At 47.2% G+C, this 18,783-nt stretch overlaps 2 protein-coding genes across 2 annotated transcripts in view; both read left to right on the forward strand.

Moving 5' to 3' along the window:
* Window positions 1-4,025, forward strand: part of FMO2 (flavin containing dimethylaniline monoxygenase 2) — a gene marked incomplete at its 5' end in the record, with an annotated part of 25,816 nt that extends 21,791 nt beyond the window's left edge. Inside the window, one exon of the mRNA XM_082702745.1 lies at window positions 934-4,025. Coding sequence (XP_082558871.1) covers window positions 934-1,297 — 364 coding nt within the window. The 3' untranslated portion in view covers window positions 1,298-4,025. The remainder of the gene's footprint in view (window positions 1-933) is intronic.
* Window positions 4,026-14,958: 10,933 nt separating this feature from the next.
* The window catches only part of LOC309849551 (uncharacterized protein), a 58,665-nt gene continuing 54,840 nt past the window's right edge, over window positions 14,959-18,783 (forward strand). The window contains exon 1 of the mRNA XM_082702197.1: window positions 14,959-15,189. Coding sequence (XP_082558323.1) covers window positions 15,058-15,189 — 132 coding nt within the window. The 5' untranslated portion in view covers window positions 14,959-15,057. The remainder of the gene's footprint in view (window positions 15,190-18,783) is intronic.

Consider the following 18,783-nt stretch of genomic DNA (forward strand, 5'->3'; position numbering starts at 1 on the left):
TGAGTGGCTTAGTCAGTTAAGCATCGGCCTTTGGCTCAGGTCATGATCCCTGCCTCAGGCTCCCCGCTCAGTGGGAAGTCTGCTTCTCCTTCTTCCTCTACCCCTCCCCGTGCTCCTGCTCTCTCTCATCTTCTCTTTCAAATAAATAAATGAAATCTTAAAACAATAAAAAAGTAGAACCAACTACATAAAGATAGAAATTTTACCCAATCGGGACATTTTTCCTGGACTTTGTATGATGTCCGTCTTAGATTCTGTGGTGAGAGAGGAAATGGGGTGAGAGCAGTGGTAGTAACAGTGGCCATGTGTGTCTCTGAAAAGTTAGCTGGGGGACGTCCTATCAAAGTAAATCAGAAGGGGTCGGTCAGAAGCCAAAGTAGATGGATGCTCTATGATAGGTTAAATGGGGTCCACCAGTGACCAAGCACCTTGGAGAGTAGACTCGGGGACCTGACATCACACATACGGGTTGTCTCATGGTCAGATTCTAATTCATCTAACAACTACTGAGAACCTGTTTTATGCCAGCCAGAGTGCCAACTACTTTAATAATTTAACGTGCAAATATTAAGCGTCTCCTCTGTGCAAGGCACTGAGCAAGGGTTCATACGTGTCAGCGCACGAATCTTTGCAGCCATCCTGACTAATGAGTATTGCCGGGAGAACTGAAGCCGCTACTAAACATCCAGTAGTAATCGTGGTTATAAACCTTGACCCGTTCCTCAGACTTCCATGGCCCGCTCTCGATTTTTACAGCTACTCTCCATCTGAGACAGGCCTCCAGACGGGATACGTTCGAACCTTCCACCAGAGTCATTCGAACGTCCTTTCCTCACTCAGCCCGTCATTCCTCCAAGCGCTGTCAAACACCTCCTGTTCTTCTGGGACTTGGAACATTTTGTGAATCTGCCATTTTTTACTTTTTTCATTAAGGTTTGGAAAGAGCCAGAGCCAGACGCTGCAGACCAATTACATCGACTACTTGGACGAGCTCGCGGCAGAGATAGGTGCGAAGCCAGACATCCTGTCTCTCCTGCTGAAAGACCCCAGACTGGCTGTGAAGCTCTATTTTGGACCCTGCAACTCCTACCAGTACCGCCTCACTGGGCCTGGGCCGTGGCAGGGAGCCAAGAGCGCCATCCTCACCCAGAAACAACGGATACTGAAGCCTTTGAAGACCCGGGCAGTAAAAGCTTCTCGGGATTTCCCGGTTTCCTTCCTGTTGAAAATCCTGGGGCTTCTTGCTATTGTCGTGGCCTTTGTTTTCAGCGTGAGTGGTTCTAATCTGTCAGCGTAAAGCTTTTGACTTTACTGTCAGCCAGTTCCTATTTAAAAAAAAAAAAAAAAAAAAAAGACTAAAAGAAAAAATGGGAAATCTAATGGATTCTGTATTTCAGAGTTGAGAGGACAGAGAGAGGTGGTTGTAAAGAATTAGCAGAATTCAGTCCATGGAGAACACCAAAATGGTGTCATAAAATTTCCTTGCTACTCTACCCTTCCCTCAAGTTCATCAGACCCTCCAAAAGGACAATTAAATGGCACTGGATAAAGAGTGCTGCCAGGCCCCAAAGAAGGCGCTTGTGTGGAAAAAATAGGACTACACAGAAGGAAAAGCAAGCCCCATGGTTGAAAACATTGGAAAATTTCAATGGTGGGTAAATATTTAAACTCCTGCACGAATGTTCCCGATAGTCTCTTACCCGGACTGTATCTGGTAACAGAGTTCGCAGGTGTCAGGTCATGGTCCATTTGCTCAGCAGGGAATCGCTCAAAAATCCTGGAGGCGAAAAGGAGAGGCTAGAGTCAGAAAGCGTCAGCGATGACCAGATATTAAGATATTAAGGGTATTACGGGCATTAAGGAGGGCACATGCTGCATGGAGCCCTGGGTGTTGTACGCAGACAATGAATCTTGGGACACGGCAAGAAAAAGAAAAAAGAAAGAAAGTAAAGCCAGTAGGCACATTTCTGACATTTTGACAGAAGCACCTTGTAAAAATAAAAATAAAACTGCGGTAACAGTTAGACACATTTAGTACTTAACAGATCAGACGTTGTGCTCAGGGTACACCGCGTGTACTAGCATCCTTTAAATCTCACAATAGTTCTGTGATGTGGATGCGGCTGTTCTACCCATTTCACAGATGGTGAGACTCAGAGCAGTTGGGTAACACACCCAAGACCACACAGCCGGTCTTATCGTGGAGCCGGGACTAGAACCCAGTTTTGCTTGATTCTGGGACTGTGGATCATAACCTTTCCCCAGGATATACTTACTTACACAACCCCTATTGCTGATTAATTGCTTATTAACAGTTTATTTTATTTATAATCACATATATGTTGCTTCTGGAGGAACTTAACATAGATAACAGCACTCTTCTTGCAAATATGATCAATTAATTTTTTTCATAATATTTGGTTTATAGTCTGGCCAGATTTAAGAAGCATGTGAAGGCATTTACAATGAAAGACACCTATACAAGAATATTTAAGGTAGTATTTTGAAATTTGAAAATTTTGCAAATTTTTTTTCACTTGAAAAATTGAGTTATGGACATTGGGGAGGGTATGTGCTATGGTGAGTGCTGTGAAGTATGTAAACTTGGCAATTCACAGACCTGTACCCCTGGGGCTAATAATACATTATAGGTTTATTTAAAATTTTTTTTAATTATTAAAAAATAAATAGAGGAAGCAGATTCAAGGTTAAAGAAAGAAAAAGAAAAATTGAAATGATTTTTCATTTCATCTTCATGAAATGAAAAAATTTGAAAAATGTATCATTTTTTCATTTGAAAAAACAAGCGTTAGGGAAAAAGTATATGTCCTACTTAGATGAAAAGTATTACAATGATTGAGCCTTTTATTCACCTCTAACCTTGTAGGTAAACAAGGCAAAAGGTAAATCAATATGCAATCTTGTCCTCTGATGAAAGGAAGCGTACCATTTTGTTAGGAGACACATTTTCTTGGAATTGAAATCTGAAACAGATACTAGCAATTCCATGTCCATAGACCTTGAGCAACAGAATAAACATCTGGTTTAGTAACCCACCGCAGCCATTCTCTTGGTGAACTGTGCTTTGGGAGATAAGCTCTGCCCTAAGCCCTGACCAAGGCCTTTTGAAGAGGGAAAGGGTCAGAGATTAAAGATTTAGGCATATTTCTCCTCTTACTCTTCCAAAGTCTGTGTGGACACTGCTCTTCACTTTGGCCTGGATTTGTCCCTGAAGTGCCCACAGCAATGTAATGGCAATCTCTTGACAGTGGAAGCTTTATTTCTTCAAATTCCATCGAAATGACACTAGCATTTAAATACAACGTATTTTTTCATTGTTCCTATGAGTGGTTTCCCTTGGAAAAAAAATCACAGGTAATGTATATACTTCTTGATTAAAAACCTGATTTGCTAATTATTAAAGATTATTTGTAAGCCATTATATTATTATTATTAATAGTAGAATATATCAAGCGTGTATGGCAAGACTAGGTGAACTATTGCCTGTGGGTTAAAGGCCGTGCACTACCCATTTCCATAAATAACGTTTTCTTGGAACACAGCCGCAATACACATCCCCGGTCCGTGGCTGCTTGCAAACAGTAATAGCAGAGCTGAGTGGTTTCAACAGAAACAGTACAACTCACAAAGCCTAAAATATTTACTAGCTGGCCCTTTATGGAGAAGGTCTGCCAATCCCTGCTTTGTAATATCCAAAGCATTGTCCTAATTATTTTCCTTAACTTGCCTCCTTCATCATTACCCCTACCAGGGAAGTACCGCTGGTCACCATCCTACTTCTACAGTGGGCTAGACTGGGAAACACGTGTTGGGCTGACACTGCATTGGTGGGGGGAGATAGCTCCATTAGGACAAATTTATTATTAAATGTATAACCTTGAAATTTTTAGAAAGAGCTTTATCTCTTGAAGCTCTTGAAATCTTTCCAAATATTCTGTTATGTTTAAAAATAATAAAGAATTCATTTCCAGAGCCTGAGACTGACTAAGGACGACTCACCCGGATTTATTCTTCTGCCTCTATACAGCCCGAAACAGGAAACCCTCCCAGACAAACCACCTAAGATAGTTTGCTGTTCCAAACTATGAGCCACAGACTAACTGCATCAAAACATCTCAGGGAGCTCGTAGAAGTGCAGATTTTTTTTAAATACAAACGCAGTAATAATTCAGACCTGCTGAATGAGGGTCTCTGCTACAATGCCCAGTCTTGCCAAGTTCCCGAGAACATTCCTGCGCACATTCAGTTCTTGGGGCCAAATTCCCCTGCAGTTCAGCCCCGGTGCTTCTGCCCTTCACAGTGTTCTCCTGCAGAGGATGTTGACCAGTTATCACCCTCCCCCCAAATCTCTCCCTGTGATGATCCCTTTACTAACCCATCCTCTTAACCACCCTTCTCTCTATGATAGCTGCTCCGTTTTTCTTATCAAAAGCCAAATATGTCCCATCTGCTCTTTCCAGAAAAATTAATATATTTCAAAAAATAAAACTCCTGGGGCGCCTGGGTGGCTCAGTGGGTTAAGCCACCATCTTCGGCTCAGGTCATGATCTCAGGGTCCCGGGATCGAGCCCTGAATCGGGTTTTCTGCTCAGCAGGGAGCCTGCTTCCCCCTCTCTCTCTGCCTGCCTCTGCCTACTGTGATCTCTGTCTGTCAAATAAATAAATAAAATCTTTAAAAAAAAAAGAAGAAGAAGAAGAAGAAGAAAGTCTTAAAAAAAATAAAATAAAACTCTTGAACTGTGACATGTAACAAAATTTCTAATAATGAAGGTTTCAAAAGCTTAACACAGAAAGAACCCAGTGTTCATATTACAGTAAGGATAGCAAAGGAAGACTTTCTCTTGTAACCGGTCCTTCACCCTGGAAGATGCTGCTCCCGGCGCGCGGCCCCCAGTGCGGCGCTGTCGGCCATTTCCTGGAGGCAGAATGCGTTTACACAGACCGTAACTCACTTTCTTGTCCCGTCTGCCTTACGACCAGATTATGGATCAGTGAGGTTTAAAAGAAAAAAAAAATCTCCTGGGATTAGATTCTTGTAGTCCAGGACAGATGCCAAAATGAGATTGAACATGGAAAACTTCATTAAGGAAAATGCCTGTGTGAGAAAATAGGGAAAGTACAGGAAAGGCTGGAAGAGTCATTGGAGAGCAAGGCCAGTCTGCCTCGGAGGGAGGGAGACAAACAAGGTTGGGGTGGAAATGTCTTTGACTGCTGTGCCGTCCAAGGAAGATACAGCAGAGCCACTGGGGAGTTCACAAGCCATCAAAGAAAATTAAAATTAGCCACTCAGGAAACGACAGGTGTTGGCAAGGATGTGGCGAAAGGGGAACCCTCCTACACTGTGGGTGGGAATGCAAGCTGGTGCAGCCACTCTGGAAAACAGCATGGAGGTTCCTCAAGAAGTTGAAAATAGAACTACCCTATGACCCAGCAATAGCACTACTGGGTATTAACCCTAAAGATACAAATGTAGCGATCCGAAGGGGCACGTGCGATCCGAAGGGGCACGTGCGATCCGAAGGGGCACGTGCACCCGAAGGTTTATAGCAGAAATGTCCACAATAGCCAAACTATGGAAAGAACCTAGATGCCCATCAACAGATGAATCGATAAAGAAGATGTGGTATATATATACAATGGAATACTATGCAGCCATCAAAAGAAATGAAATCTTGCCATTTGCGACAAGGTGGATGGAACTAGAGGGTACTGTGCTAAGTTGAAGTAAGTCGATCAGAGAAAGACAATTATCATATGATTTCACTCATATGTGTAATTTAAGGAACAAAACAGAAGATCATAGGGGAAGAGAGAAAAAAATAAAACAAGATGAAATCAGAGAGGGAGACGAACCTTAAGAGACTCTTCCTCATAGGAAACAAACTGAGCGCTGCTAGAGGGTGGAGGGGGCAGAGCTGGGGTAACTGGGTGATGGTCAATAAGGAGGACGCGTGATTTGATGAGCCCAGGTTTTATATAAGACCGATGATGCACTGACCTCTACCGCTGAAACTCATAATACACTATATGTCAACTGAATTCAAATAAAAATTCAAAAAATAAAAAAAATAATAAAGTAGCTTGTAGGCTTGTAGTCCAACTATAATTTCATCTCCCATCAATATACATTATTTTAATCCTAGTAATAAGATTAAATGTTTTATATAGTTTAAACTTTTTTGTGTGTTTTTAAACATTCCACAAAAATTTTACCAATATACTATTGATAAAATCACTATAATTTTTCATAAAACAAAGCCATTAACTAAAAAAATCTACTACTGGGGCACCTGGGTGGCTCAGTGGGTTAAAGCCGCTGCCTTCGGCTCAGGTCATGATCTCAGGGTCCTGGGATCGAGTCCCGCATCGGGCTCTCTGCTCAGCAGGGAGCCTGCTTCTTCCTCTCTCTCTCTCTCTGCCTGCCTCTCTGACTACTTTTGATCTCTCTATCAAATAAATAAATAAAATCTTTTTAAAAAAAAATCTGCTATTGCTTCCTTAAAAATATACTCCTGAAATAAGGAAAATTGGTTTTCGTCAGAATTTGTAAGTGACTGAGTGACTGGCCCCTAAATTGAAACAGACATGAGTTTCTGCCCTTTCTCAAAAAAAAAAAAAAAAAAAGAACATTAATCAATCAGTCTATCATCACTAAAAAAGACACCTGTGGAGAAGCCTTGTCTAGATAGGGAGGCTTTTGATACTTTTCTTTAGCAGGTGGGGGGTGATAGGTAGGGACTTGTGGCTGTTTTCACTTTGTTTTTTAGAGAGAGAAAGAAAAACAATTGCACTGGGTAGGTCTGATTTCAACTGGGACTAAAACTAAATAAATGTTCACTTTCCCCTCTCGGATTCTCTAGCTCTAGCTCTACCTCAGAGCAGGGTGAGGGAAGGAAGAGAGGGGAGACTTCAGAAGATGATTTAGAAATACAATGAAGGAGCCAGAACGATCCATCGGGTGCATCCATCCATAGAAGCGAGGTATGGCACACTAACCACCAATCCCAAATCTCAAAACCTTGCAATAAGACAAGATTCTTTCTTTCTCGTGTTATAGATCCACTGGGGGCCAGGCTCTGCTCACCAGAGTCACTCAGGCGTCCAGGCTAATGGAGCAGCCCCGCTGAAGGTAGCTGTGACACAATGAAGACAAACAAATGCTCTGGGGTCTCATTCTGTCCATTAACTGCTCTGAGCCCAGAAAGGACACAGATTACCTTCGCCCACAGTTCACGGACCATGTTCCCAGCCAAACATTCACAGACAAGAAATTCAATCCGATCACGCTCCTGGAAGCCACAAAGTCCAAAATCGTTCCTAAAAACCATTACTGTCTACCAATCTGACTTCTGAGGGTTTAGGTCCACTTCAAAAAGGGGCCTGGATAGCTTTCCCCAACCCACGACCTCAAGGACAGCTGATTTACAGTAAGCACTAAAAATGGCAGAAAAAGGTGCCACTGAAATAATTAGTACAAGTCTCTTGCTAATTATGGAAAATGAGACAATCTGATAAATAATCGTGTTTATGCTCAACTAGTATTTTAAGTCCTTTGTTGCTACTGATGGGAGCAACTTGCCTGGTCAGGCCCCGTGACCTACAAGATGTGTGCCAAAAATGCATGTACATATCAAGGCCAGGGCCTGAGTACCGAGGTTCCAGACACTGATTGTGGCCCCACTCTCACAGGGTCCCCGACTCAACGTAATAGGTATTTTGGTTTTTTAAAAACATGCTTAAACTAATAATACTTTTGAAGGCTTACTTTCTGGGTCAAAAGTAAGCTTTGAACCCATCCAAATATCATCATCTTCATAGCTGCAGGAAGGCATCTGAACTCAGCACAGCGAACTATGCTGTCCCCACGCCGTCTTTAATTAGCCAGAAATAAGGTAAAAGGTATGTCTCGTGAGCCAGCCACAGACTCAGAAGTGCACAAGGCCTTCTGGATAGAGAGCTTAAGGGTTATACTATAATGAAATCAAAAAGATGTTTATTCTTCCAGAACCTTCGCCCTGCTTCAGTCTGACCAATCTATCCTGGAGTTCCTTCTCTGTGCCTGTGGAAGTTATTTCAATATTATGATTCAATGATCAAGACCCCTCATCTGGCCTGGCGATGATGTCACCGTTGCCACCATCACAGCCATCACCGTGTGCACAGACAAGACTGCGTGGCTTCTCTCCTCTAATCCCCACCACAGCTGTCTGAGTGGGGCATTACCATATTTATTTTAATGGAGGAAACTGAAACTTCAGAAAGTTCTATAATTTTCCCAAGATTTCTCCTGTAACAACTGCTAAAGACAATACACCAGCCCAGGACTTGTGACACCGAAGGTCATGACCTGCCCACATATTTGTTATATTTCCTAAGTGTCTGGGTAATCATCTGCACTTTTTAAAAAAGGCTTTTAAAGATGAATTGGACAATGTGGGTGATGTACAGTTTAAAAACAACAATTCTCTCTAAATGTGAAATGGACAAAACCCTCAAAAAGTGAGTCTTCGGTATAGCAGCTGCTGACCTGATGGTCTTACTGTATTTTCTCGCGTCGGAGACTGAAACTGATGAACAATGAAGATGCTGCTGTGGCTCCTTGAGTTCGTTCCTATTTTTCCGGGGATGTGTGGGTCTGAAGGTCATGTCACGCGATGTGAAATGTTGGAGTCCAGGAGTGAACAGTCAAAAAAGAATTCTTGCAACATCTGTTCAGAAAGTGGTTTTATTACAGCATGGGGACAGAAACCATGGGCAGAGAGGACGGTTGCTAACATATATCTGGGGGAGTAGAAAGAAAGGAAGTTTCCAAAGGGATTTTTTTTTTTTTTTTTTTTTAGTAGACCCCATACCCGGTGCAGGGCCCAGCGTGGGGCTTGAACTCATGACCTAAACTGAGATTGACAGTTAGGACATTTAACAGACTGAGCCACCCAGGACCCCCAGAGGGATTTTTTTTTTATATGTTAAGGAAGACTTACAGGATCTGTTCTACTGTCAAGCTAAGGTGCCTTTTGCTTCCAGTAAATATTAAGGTGAAGCAGTTGAGTGCCCAGAGGAAGGTCACTCTGCCTGTCTCAAACACTTGTCAGTGGGCTCTAAGTTGCAAGGAAATTTAATTTTCTTACATTTCTTTTACCTTTGTTCTCCACACCATCACCCACCAGGCAACATTTCTCTTAGCATTTCACTATTGCCATTAATAAGGTTAAAATGTAAATGATGACTAACCTTAGGTCCCAAATTCTGCATAACATTCCTTATCTCTTAGACCTAGCGCATCTGGCGTGCTAGGGACTCCCGGGCCGACACCGGCTCATCCACTTCAATCTCTACAAGCTCCAGAGTCCGACTTGTGACAGCAGCTGTCAGAATTCCAAGCACATAAAGTAAGTGACCCGATGCAATCTCCGATTTGAGTCAGGGAGGAGGGGCCCACACTCTTCCTGTTTTGTTACTGTGCTTCAGGACAGAATCACCCCGGCAGAAAGGCCCCCGCTGAGTCTGTGACCCGGGAGGAAGTATAAAACTGTTCCCTGCTCCCAAGTACAGAGAGTGTTAGAAGCCGGAGTCTTTGCAAAGGGACCATACAGTCAGATATCATCAAGTCTTCTGCACACATTGGTAAGTACACTGCTGGTAGATTAGTAAGTGGTGAATCAAAAGGAAAAACTTGGATTCCTAATACAAAGAAAAATCCGTAATTTTTCCTAAGTGCTTCCATTGATGTAATCCCTCCTAACACAGTGTCAGACATGGCTTGGGGAGTTGTCTTTGGTAAAGTTGGGAGAGAGAGGTAACCCACCTTTAGAATCTAATTTATATCGGTGTGCTGTCCTTCTTCCTGTGGTTAAAAATGCTCCACTCTGGGGCACCTGGGTGGCTCAGTGGGTTAAAGCCTCTGCCTGCTGTTCAGGTCATGATCCCAGGGTCCTGGGATGGAGCCCCGCATCGGGCTCTCTGTTCAGCCGGGAGCCTGCTTCCTCCTCTCTCTCTGCCTGCCTCTCTGCCTACTTGTGATCTCTGTCAAATAAATAAAATAAAAATCTCTAAATTAAAAAAAAATTCTCCAACCTATGCACTATGACAAAGCTTCTTGAATATCTATTGTCAGATCTCTTGTGTTAACCCCACTCCTGGCTGAATTCAGTACACATTTCAACTATCAACTACCTCTGCTTTTGCTCCTCACTCAAAAAACATGTGCTTTGGGGCGCCTGGGTGGCTCAGTCACTTAAGCAGTTGCCTTTGGCTCAGGTCATGATCTCCATAACCTGGGATCCAGTCCCACCTCTGGCTCCCAGCTCAGTGGGGAGTCTGCTTCTCCCTCTCCGCTTCTGCCTCTCCCCCTGCTTGTGCTCTGTCTCTCTCATATAAATAAATATTTTTTTTAAATGTGCTTTTCTCGCTATTTTAAAATAATTTGGAGAACCTCTGCATACCATTTGGGGAATGGCAGGCCTTGCCTCATAGGCTGACCCCCGCATTGTCCTAGGAAACCCACCTGGACACTCCATCTGACCTCGGTAACTCACATATTTGCACTTCTCTTTTCTGAAGTAGAGGAAGCAGTATAGATAATGCCCAGGAAGAAAACAAGTTTCTAACCCCCATGGTTAAAAATTGGGAACTTTGATGCACAGGCAGGGATTCCCAACTCACTTAGCAATTTCTTGTTGCTTAGTTTATTTTACTTGTTATTTACTTGTTAAACTTACTTCGTAAAAAATAAATTCACTTTCTACCAGTGACTAGACCTACTTTGTCAATTCAGTTATATTTTCTTAATTTTGATTGCTTATTTATTTTAGATTCAGTCGGCTTCGAGGGGGCTTTCTTCATTAAAAGAATGTTTCTTTAGAACCCTGCAACAAAGGAATGGCCCAATTTTTACCAAATATTTATATAAGGAGCAACAACGTTTTCTATGTTATTTTTGTGTTAGCAAGTGAAACAGACCCCCAGTAATTAGTGGCCTTAGTGTCCTTTCCGCCCTAGTAAAACTGCCTACAGTGTCATTGATCACTCTGTCTGGAATAAAAGAGGGCAATTTTTTTTTATTTTTTTAAAGATGTTATTTATTTATTTGATAGAAAGAGAGAGATGAGTGAGGGGGTAGAGGGAGAAGCAGACTCCCCGCTGAGCAGGGAGCCCCACGTGGGGCTCAGTCCCAGGACCCCGCAATCATGAGCTGAGCCAAAGGCATACGCTTAACCCACGGAGCCATGCAGACACCCCTACTTAAAGTTTTTTGATCACACTTTGGTTTCATGTAATCACCCATACTCGACCTCCTTGTTCCCAACACTTCCGGAAAGGCAGCGACTACCTTGTGCGCTGCTGTGTTCACATAGTCTTGCAAGTTTGCCTTCACAAACATGGGAACTACTCCACTGACACCCTGGGAAGACAGCAGGCAGCTGTGAATCAGACGAACACTGCAAGAAAGGAGAAGGTGATGGGCGCCTGGGTGGCTCAGCTGGTTAAGCCTCTGCCTTCAGCTCAGGTCATGATCCCAGGGTCCTGGGATCGAGCCCCACATCCAGCTCCCTGCTCAGCTTGGAGCCTGCCTCTCCCTCTGCCTCTTTCTCTCTCTGTCTCTCATGAAAAAATAAATAAAGTCTTAAGAAAAAAAAAAAAGGAAGGAAGGAAAGAAGACGGTGACCTGAAGCCCATTTTGTGCTCTTCTTTTTCTCTTTCTCTATTTCCTTACTCATTTCCTTCTCTTGCTGGAAGACAACCTTCAGATACACATTTCTATTTTACACTAACAGCTCTGATTCCAAATATTCTGCAACTTTGTCTCTGTCAATAAACCCAATATTGTCAGGGTAGATATCTACAAAAGTATCAGTTGAAGGAGAAATCTCCTAGAGCTGTAAAAATAACATAGTAACATCCACGTCCTACATGCTCAGCTCAGTGCTGTTAATATGTTAGCGGATACATTCCTAGAACAGGTTCTACCTCTAGCTTCACTGTAGAGAAAAGGAAACTGAGACACTGAAACAGATCCGTTGCCTAAACTCATATGCTGGTAATAGACCGGCGCTGAACTTCACACCCAGGTCTGACTCCCAGCTCCTGGCGGTCCTGTGAGGAGATACACTGCTCGGAGAAGGTTGGCTGCCTCTGGTCTGCCCTGGGTTACAGTGATGGCCAGAGAGAGGATTTCTACTTATTGTGAACTTGCTAGAAAGTCCTTTGGAGAAAGGACACTCTGACCCACGATATTAGCTCCCAGTAAATATTTGCTCAATTCATTTTTTTTTTTATTGCAAAGCATACACGGTGGTGAATTCATTCATTTACCCACCAGGGAATCAACTTATTGCCAAGAATTTATGAAACTACGAGTCCAGTCCAAGTGTGCTACCATAGAAAATAAGAAGAAGGGAAAATAGGAGATGAGTCAAAGAAAATGTCCTGTTTTGGGGAAACGCATAGCCTTAAGCAGAGAGAGTAATGGACATGATGCAGTGAACCTACACCATCGTAGCTTCTCTTGTAGGGAACATGCTACCTCGTGTAGGTACCAAGAGGATGGCAAGCTCACTGTGGACCTGAGTGGTGACAGAGGCCTCTATCGACCATCTCTAGCCCCTATTCCTACTGCTGTCCCTGGAGCTCGTACCCCCGTCTTCTCCCCACTGGTGTTCTTTTCATGCTGAAAACCCTGAAGCAACTAGAATTCCTCAGTATTGCTTTCCCACCATCCCAAACTCACAATATAAGCCTCTTCCCTTCATGCTTTTATTGCAATGTGTACGCAATACACGTCTCTGTCTTAGCACGGGACACAGAATATTGTAATGATTTATCTGTCCGTCTGACTTCTCCACTAGAGTGATAGCAACTCTAAAGAAAGCATCACACCTCATTCATCTTTTGCAGCTCCAATACCTTCCCTAGGACTTAGGATCACAGAAGCCCCTCACTGAGTGTCTGATGGCTGAACTAATTAGAATGAATCACGGAATCGGAGTTGAAAGAACCCTATACATCATTTGATTCCACTCTACCTAATCTCCTACTTAGAATATTTCCCTCCAAAAATCATCCTACATTCTCTGTCTGAACAAATATCAGAGCCTGAGATACTAGAAAGTACTTATATTAAGCTAAAATTTGCCTTCATCTAATGTCTTCAGTTGCACCACTGGCCTTAAATCTAATCCTTCTGTTTGCAATGATCCTTCAAATATTTACGGGTAAATGTTTACAGAACTGCGCCAGGCCCCTGGAGTAAGAGCTCTCACAGTAGCCTCTTCTGCAGAGGGAACCCAGTATAATTGATTTGCTTGCCCAAGGTTAGTTCACAGGGAGCCAGGTCCCTGGCTGGCTCTCCTTCTGACTCAGCTAACTGCTGGAATGGATGCATTTCTCCTCCTCTTTCTTTCCTCTCCCTCTCTCTAAATTAATTCCTGAAGTGTCACTGACATACAATGTTACAGGTGTCTTTCTTCCTACAGAATCAGCTTGGTGCTTTCATTCCAAGTATGTCCCTAAAGCTATAACACCCTAGTCAATGAAACACAGCACACTGGTTCTTACTCGGGATTTGACACAGATGTGTTTGGTCCCAACACCCACGCTCACTCCATTACACCAGCTGCCTCTCTAAATGTGGGAGTCACTTTACTTCTCTAGGACCCCAGGAGAGGACAACTTTATAAGGTGGTGACTGTAGGGTGTGCATCAGGACCTAGAGTATGACTTCCCCTATAAGGAATCTACCGGCTCTTCCCCAGGCAATCAGAGCGAGTTGCTACTGGGAAGCAATCAGTCCTGCAACCCTTTTATTTAACACCTGGAAGAAATGGGGCTTACCATTTCATTCAAGAGCTATTTCTGGAGAACTTGTTGTATTACGTTCCTGGTGCTTCCCTGGCCAGAGGGACCTAGCAGAGAGCAAGCAGGGGACCTCCCGAGAGTTGAGCTGCCCCGCTCAGGTTCCCAGTCCTAAAAAGCAAAAATGTATCTCCAGTTCTGCGGCAAGAGCTCATCTGCAGGACGAGAAAAGCATCTACTGGGTGACCCATGTGCATTCAACACTCACTCACTTGAGGAGATAAAACTGTTCCCAAAACACACTAGGGCAACACCTAAAACCGTGTGGTTTAGTGCTGCGCGTGCATGCGCTGACCAGAATGTATGGAATTAACAGCGCAGAGGCGCACCGATGCCGAGGCAGCAGAGGACACTGGTTTTGTTTTCTGAGCAGCCACACAACAGCTCCCAGTCCCTGGGCACCGCGGCGCGCCAGGAATGGCTCTACGCCAGCTGACGAGTGTCCCACCCTCGATTCTCACCAAACACCACAAGGAAACTACCACCGCTTTGTCCATTTTTAGGGTCCGCGGAGGGTTAACTAACTTGCCCAAGATCACGTGGCGGAGCTGGGGGCCTGGCTTGAACCCGGGCACCTGCCAGAGCCTGGTCGCTGAGCCAACGTGCCCTGTGGCCTCCCGGCATTCTGTCGTGGCTCGGGGACAGAAGATGCGCCACCTGGGCCAGGAGGGACAGGGCCGCCTTCCCTGGGGTGGACCCACATCTGGCGGGGAGAGGAGGCGGACCGCCTCGCTGGCAGTGGCCTCCCCTCCGCGGGCGCGGGTCCAGCAGCCGCACGAGAGGAAGGTGGCCGCAGGGCGGGCCCGGGCTGCGCGGGGTCGGCTCCCGCTCAGGGAAGCATTTGCTGGAGCCCCACCTGCTGCGGCCACTGGGGCTGGGCTCCTCGTCCCAGGTCCTCTCCGCCACGGCGCGGGGCCCGGTGTCCCGTCCCCACACCAACCCGAGCTCTGCTTCCGAGTTTATGTAAAAAGGTGTTTGACGAGGTGATCCCTCCCGGCCCTGGACGCCGCGGCCGCTCCGGCGCTCGCCCAGCGCAGGCTGAAAGCCGTGGCCTGCGCCCCCCGCGCACAGCGGGCACAGCTCCGGGGCGCTGAGCGGAGCCAACCTGGCGGCCGCGGCCGAGGTCGGGGCGGGGCTTCCGCTTGGGACCGAACAGCCGAGCTGTGCTTTCCCCACACAGGGACCATGGCCAAGCGGGTGGCGGTCGTGGGAGCCGGGGTCAGCGGCCTGGCGTCCGTCAAGTGCTGCCTGGAGGAAGGACTGGAGCCCACCTGCTTCGAGAGGAGCTGCGACCTCGGGGGGCTGTGGAGATTCACCGTAAGTACGGTCGCTGCGGCTCTGCGAAGTGCCCGCGGGTGGGAAGAGCTTGAATTCCTCTCATACGGCCGCCTGCCCTCGGGGGGAAGGGTGACAAGCATCCGCGGACCAGGGAGCCAGGAGCGCCAAAGACATTGATGAGAGAAAGGAGCTGCGCCCTGCCTGAGCGGGGGAGGGGCGGGCACGAGCCCCCGACAAGCTTCATGTGGGGCCCAGGGCAAGAGAGGACGCCCCGAAGGGTGGCAGCGAACGGAGTGGCTGGGACGGGCCACGCCAGCGCAGACCCGGGGGCAGGGGCAGACCCGGGGGGCAGGTGTGAAGCAAGGCCCGGCAGACCCAGGGGGCAGGAGCAGACCCGGGGGGCAGGAGCAGACCCGGGGGGCAGGTGTGAAGTAAGGCCCGGCAGACCCAGGGGCAGGAGCAGACCCGGGGGGCAGGAGCAGACCCGGGGGGCAGGTGTGAAGTAAGGCCCGGCAGACCCAGGGGCAGGAGCAGACCCGGGGGGCAGGAGCAGACCCGGGGGGCAGGTGTGAAGTAAGGCCCGGCAGACCCAGGGGCAGGAGCAGACCCGGGGGGCAGGAGCAGACCCGGGGGGCAGGTGTGAAGTAAGGCCCGGCAGACCCAGGGGCAGGAGCAGACCCGGGGGGCAGGAGCAGACCCGGGGGGCAGGTGTGAAGTAAGGCCCGGCAGACCCAGGGGCAGGAGCAGACCCGGGGGGCAGGAGCAGACCCGGGGGGCAGGTGTGAAGTAAGGCCCGGCAGACCCAGGGGCAGGAGCAGACCCGGGGGGCAGGAGCAGACCCGGGGGGCAGGTGTGAAGTAAGGCCCGGCAGACCCAGGGGCAGGAGCAGACCCGGGGGGCAGGAGCAGACCCGGGGGGCAGGTGTGAAGTAAGGCCCGGCAGACCCAGGGGCAGGAGCAGACCCGGGGGGCAGGAGCAGACCCGGGGGGCAGGAGCAGACCCGGGGCCAGGTGTGAAGCAAGGCCCGGCAGACCCAGGGGGCAGGAGCAGACCCGGGGGGCAGGAGCAGACCGGGGGGCAGGAGCAGACCCGGGGGGCAGGTGTGAAGCAAGGCCCGGCACCACGCGGTCCGCGGCAAAGGCAGGAACCCAGACGTGCGGGACTGTGGGCCTCTGTCTGGGACTGAGCTGCGCGACCCGCTTCTGTTCACCGGGCTTGTGCGGGATGAGTTCTAACCTCATCCTAAATCCAGGCAATCCCATTGTCGGCCCAGAACAATTCAAGTGAAGGATGTGAGTTTGGAGCCTTTTTTGTCCCCTGAGCAGAAGAAAGCAGCACCCCCTCGGTGGGACTGCGGCCGACCGGGAGAGGAGAGTGGGCGGAGAAGAGGGGACGAGAGAGCCCAAGGTTAGGGTTAGGGTTAGGGTTTCACGTCAGAGCTCCCAAGCCCCTCCTTGCCGTCCTCAAGAAAGCAAGAACACTTCCCATGAGCCTTACACGTGCGGACAAGAACGCTGGCAGTAATAGGGAACAGGAGCAAGGTGGCGGACATCCAGGCCTCAGAGCCCATAGGGGCTAAGAGAAAGACACGAATTTGGAATTTGCAACTGAATAAAATAGTTTCTATCTCAGCGAGCAAAGCTCCAGGAAGCGACCAACTAAGTAGACAGATACGGTTGTCCCAGCATAGGCCAGCTTGGCTCACAGAAAGTTCTGTGTATTCTGAAATGTGTCTAACCACCAAATGTGACCATCAATACGCAGAAACCTCCCCAAGGGCACTGGAGGAGAGGGCACATCTGTTCCCATGTTTCAAAGTCCATACATTCCATTGGGGCAGCAGAAACCAAACACCCGTGCTGTCACCCTCCCCTCCGGTGCCCGTTGAAGACGCTGCTCACCCGGCACAATACACCTGCCCTGAGGAGCGTCCGAAGCCCTCTTAACCTGTACTTAAGACAAATAGGACTGATCTGCCAGAGCTGGGATTTGGCTTGCAGGATGAAACTTCCCAGCTAGCAGGGTAATTAGCAGACTTATTTGGCTGAACAGTCAAAGCAAAAGAGAGTCCAGCAACCTGGGGTTACTGGACAAAAATGCACCTGCCACAGGTCACGGACACGCAGTTATTAACACGTAAAGTCACTGATCTAAGGAGCAAGAGGAATGTGGTCCAGATCCAGCTGTGCCCGCCTCAGGCAGGTCAAATGCACAAGCGCCTTGGAGGACACGGAAAAGGGAGGGAGGCGTCCTACGCTTTCTAGAGATGTCCCATCCTCCTCCTCCTGCCTCAGCCTGCGTGCGCATGCACGTGCGTACACACACACACACACACACACACACACACAGATACACACACACACACACAGGCTCAGTTAGCATTATCTCTGTGCTCAAAGCAGATGGCCGAGCTCAAAACCACATATTCAAGTGTCTGCTCTAGCAAGGGCTGTACTCACCAGAAAGCTCACGGGCAGGTCCACGGTGCCTGTTCCGGGCAGGAGGGGCCATCCTGCAAAACCAGACAAGCAATCTGCAGAAACCCAAGAAAACACCTATGGAGACCACTTCCGTTTCCAAACAGGAAGGCGCGCCAAAGATTACAGAGATTATAAACCACTACACTCAGTTCAGTTCTGTCTCTTGCAGCTGCCACAGCCTAAAGCAAAAAGGAAAGAGACAAAGGTTGCAATGCCAAAAAAAAGAAAAAAAGGCCATTATTCGTGGGGGTGGGAGGGGGTGGCAATCTTTAAAAGGAAAAGACCCGACTTCTGTCCACGAACTCAAGTGGGGGCTGGAGGTATGTACAGAAAGCCTAGTTTACAACCGACTTTCTTAGGCTCTTGAGGAATAAGCTTCATGTCACCACACACAGATTACCTCAATTATAAAGTAATATGGAAGGAATAAAATGTGAGGAATTCCCTCATCACTCACAATTAATAATACTCTTGGAGAATCTTAGTACAGGAAGGGATCTTGGGGATGATTTTCCTATAGAACCACACTGGGGTCATCTCGAGGGAATTATATGCCACTGGTAGGAACACATTCAGCGTCTCCTCACAACCCTGAAACATCGTCTAGGACCTGATCACCCTCCTTGGAATGACGTTCCTCCTTGATGTGCATCAAGGTCTTCTCCTCTGCACATGCATCCTTTCATTTATTCTACAAACATATATTGAGCCCCAACTGTATGCCTTATGGACCACATATTTTTAAATTCAATGAGGGTAACGAAGGTGTGGAAATTTCACCCCTTAAATCACTGAACAAGTGTCTCGGTTAACTCTTCTTTAGGCTTAGTAAACCTAATTCTTCCGGTCTTTCTTTAAAAGGCTATTTCTAAGACCTCAATTGTCTTGGTAGGCTTCCTTTCATTCATACATTCAAGAAACATTTATTGAACTGCTATTATGTTTCAACGGGGGTGCACCGCCATCCTCTTGGGGGTTCCTCACATCACCTCTGAGTATTCACAGCTCGCATGAGCTGTAGATCCAAGAACGGGGCACTGTCCTCCTGCGAGACGCTCTCTGCCTCTCACTGGGGGGAGAAGGAGACAAAGAAAATGGATTCCGGCTGCTTAAAGGAGGGAAAAGGAGGAAATGATTGTTCTTGGAGAACAAG

The sequence above is a fragment of the Mustela nivalis genome (genome assembly GCF_964662115.1).
Source record: "Mustela nivalis genome assembly, chromosome: 16".
In the NCBI taxonomy this organism is placed as follows: domain Eukaryota; kingdom Metazoa; phylum Chordata; class Mammalia; order Carnivora; family Mustelidae; genus Mustela; species Mustela nivalis.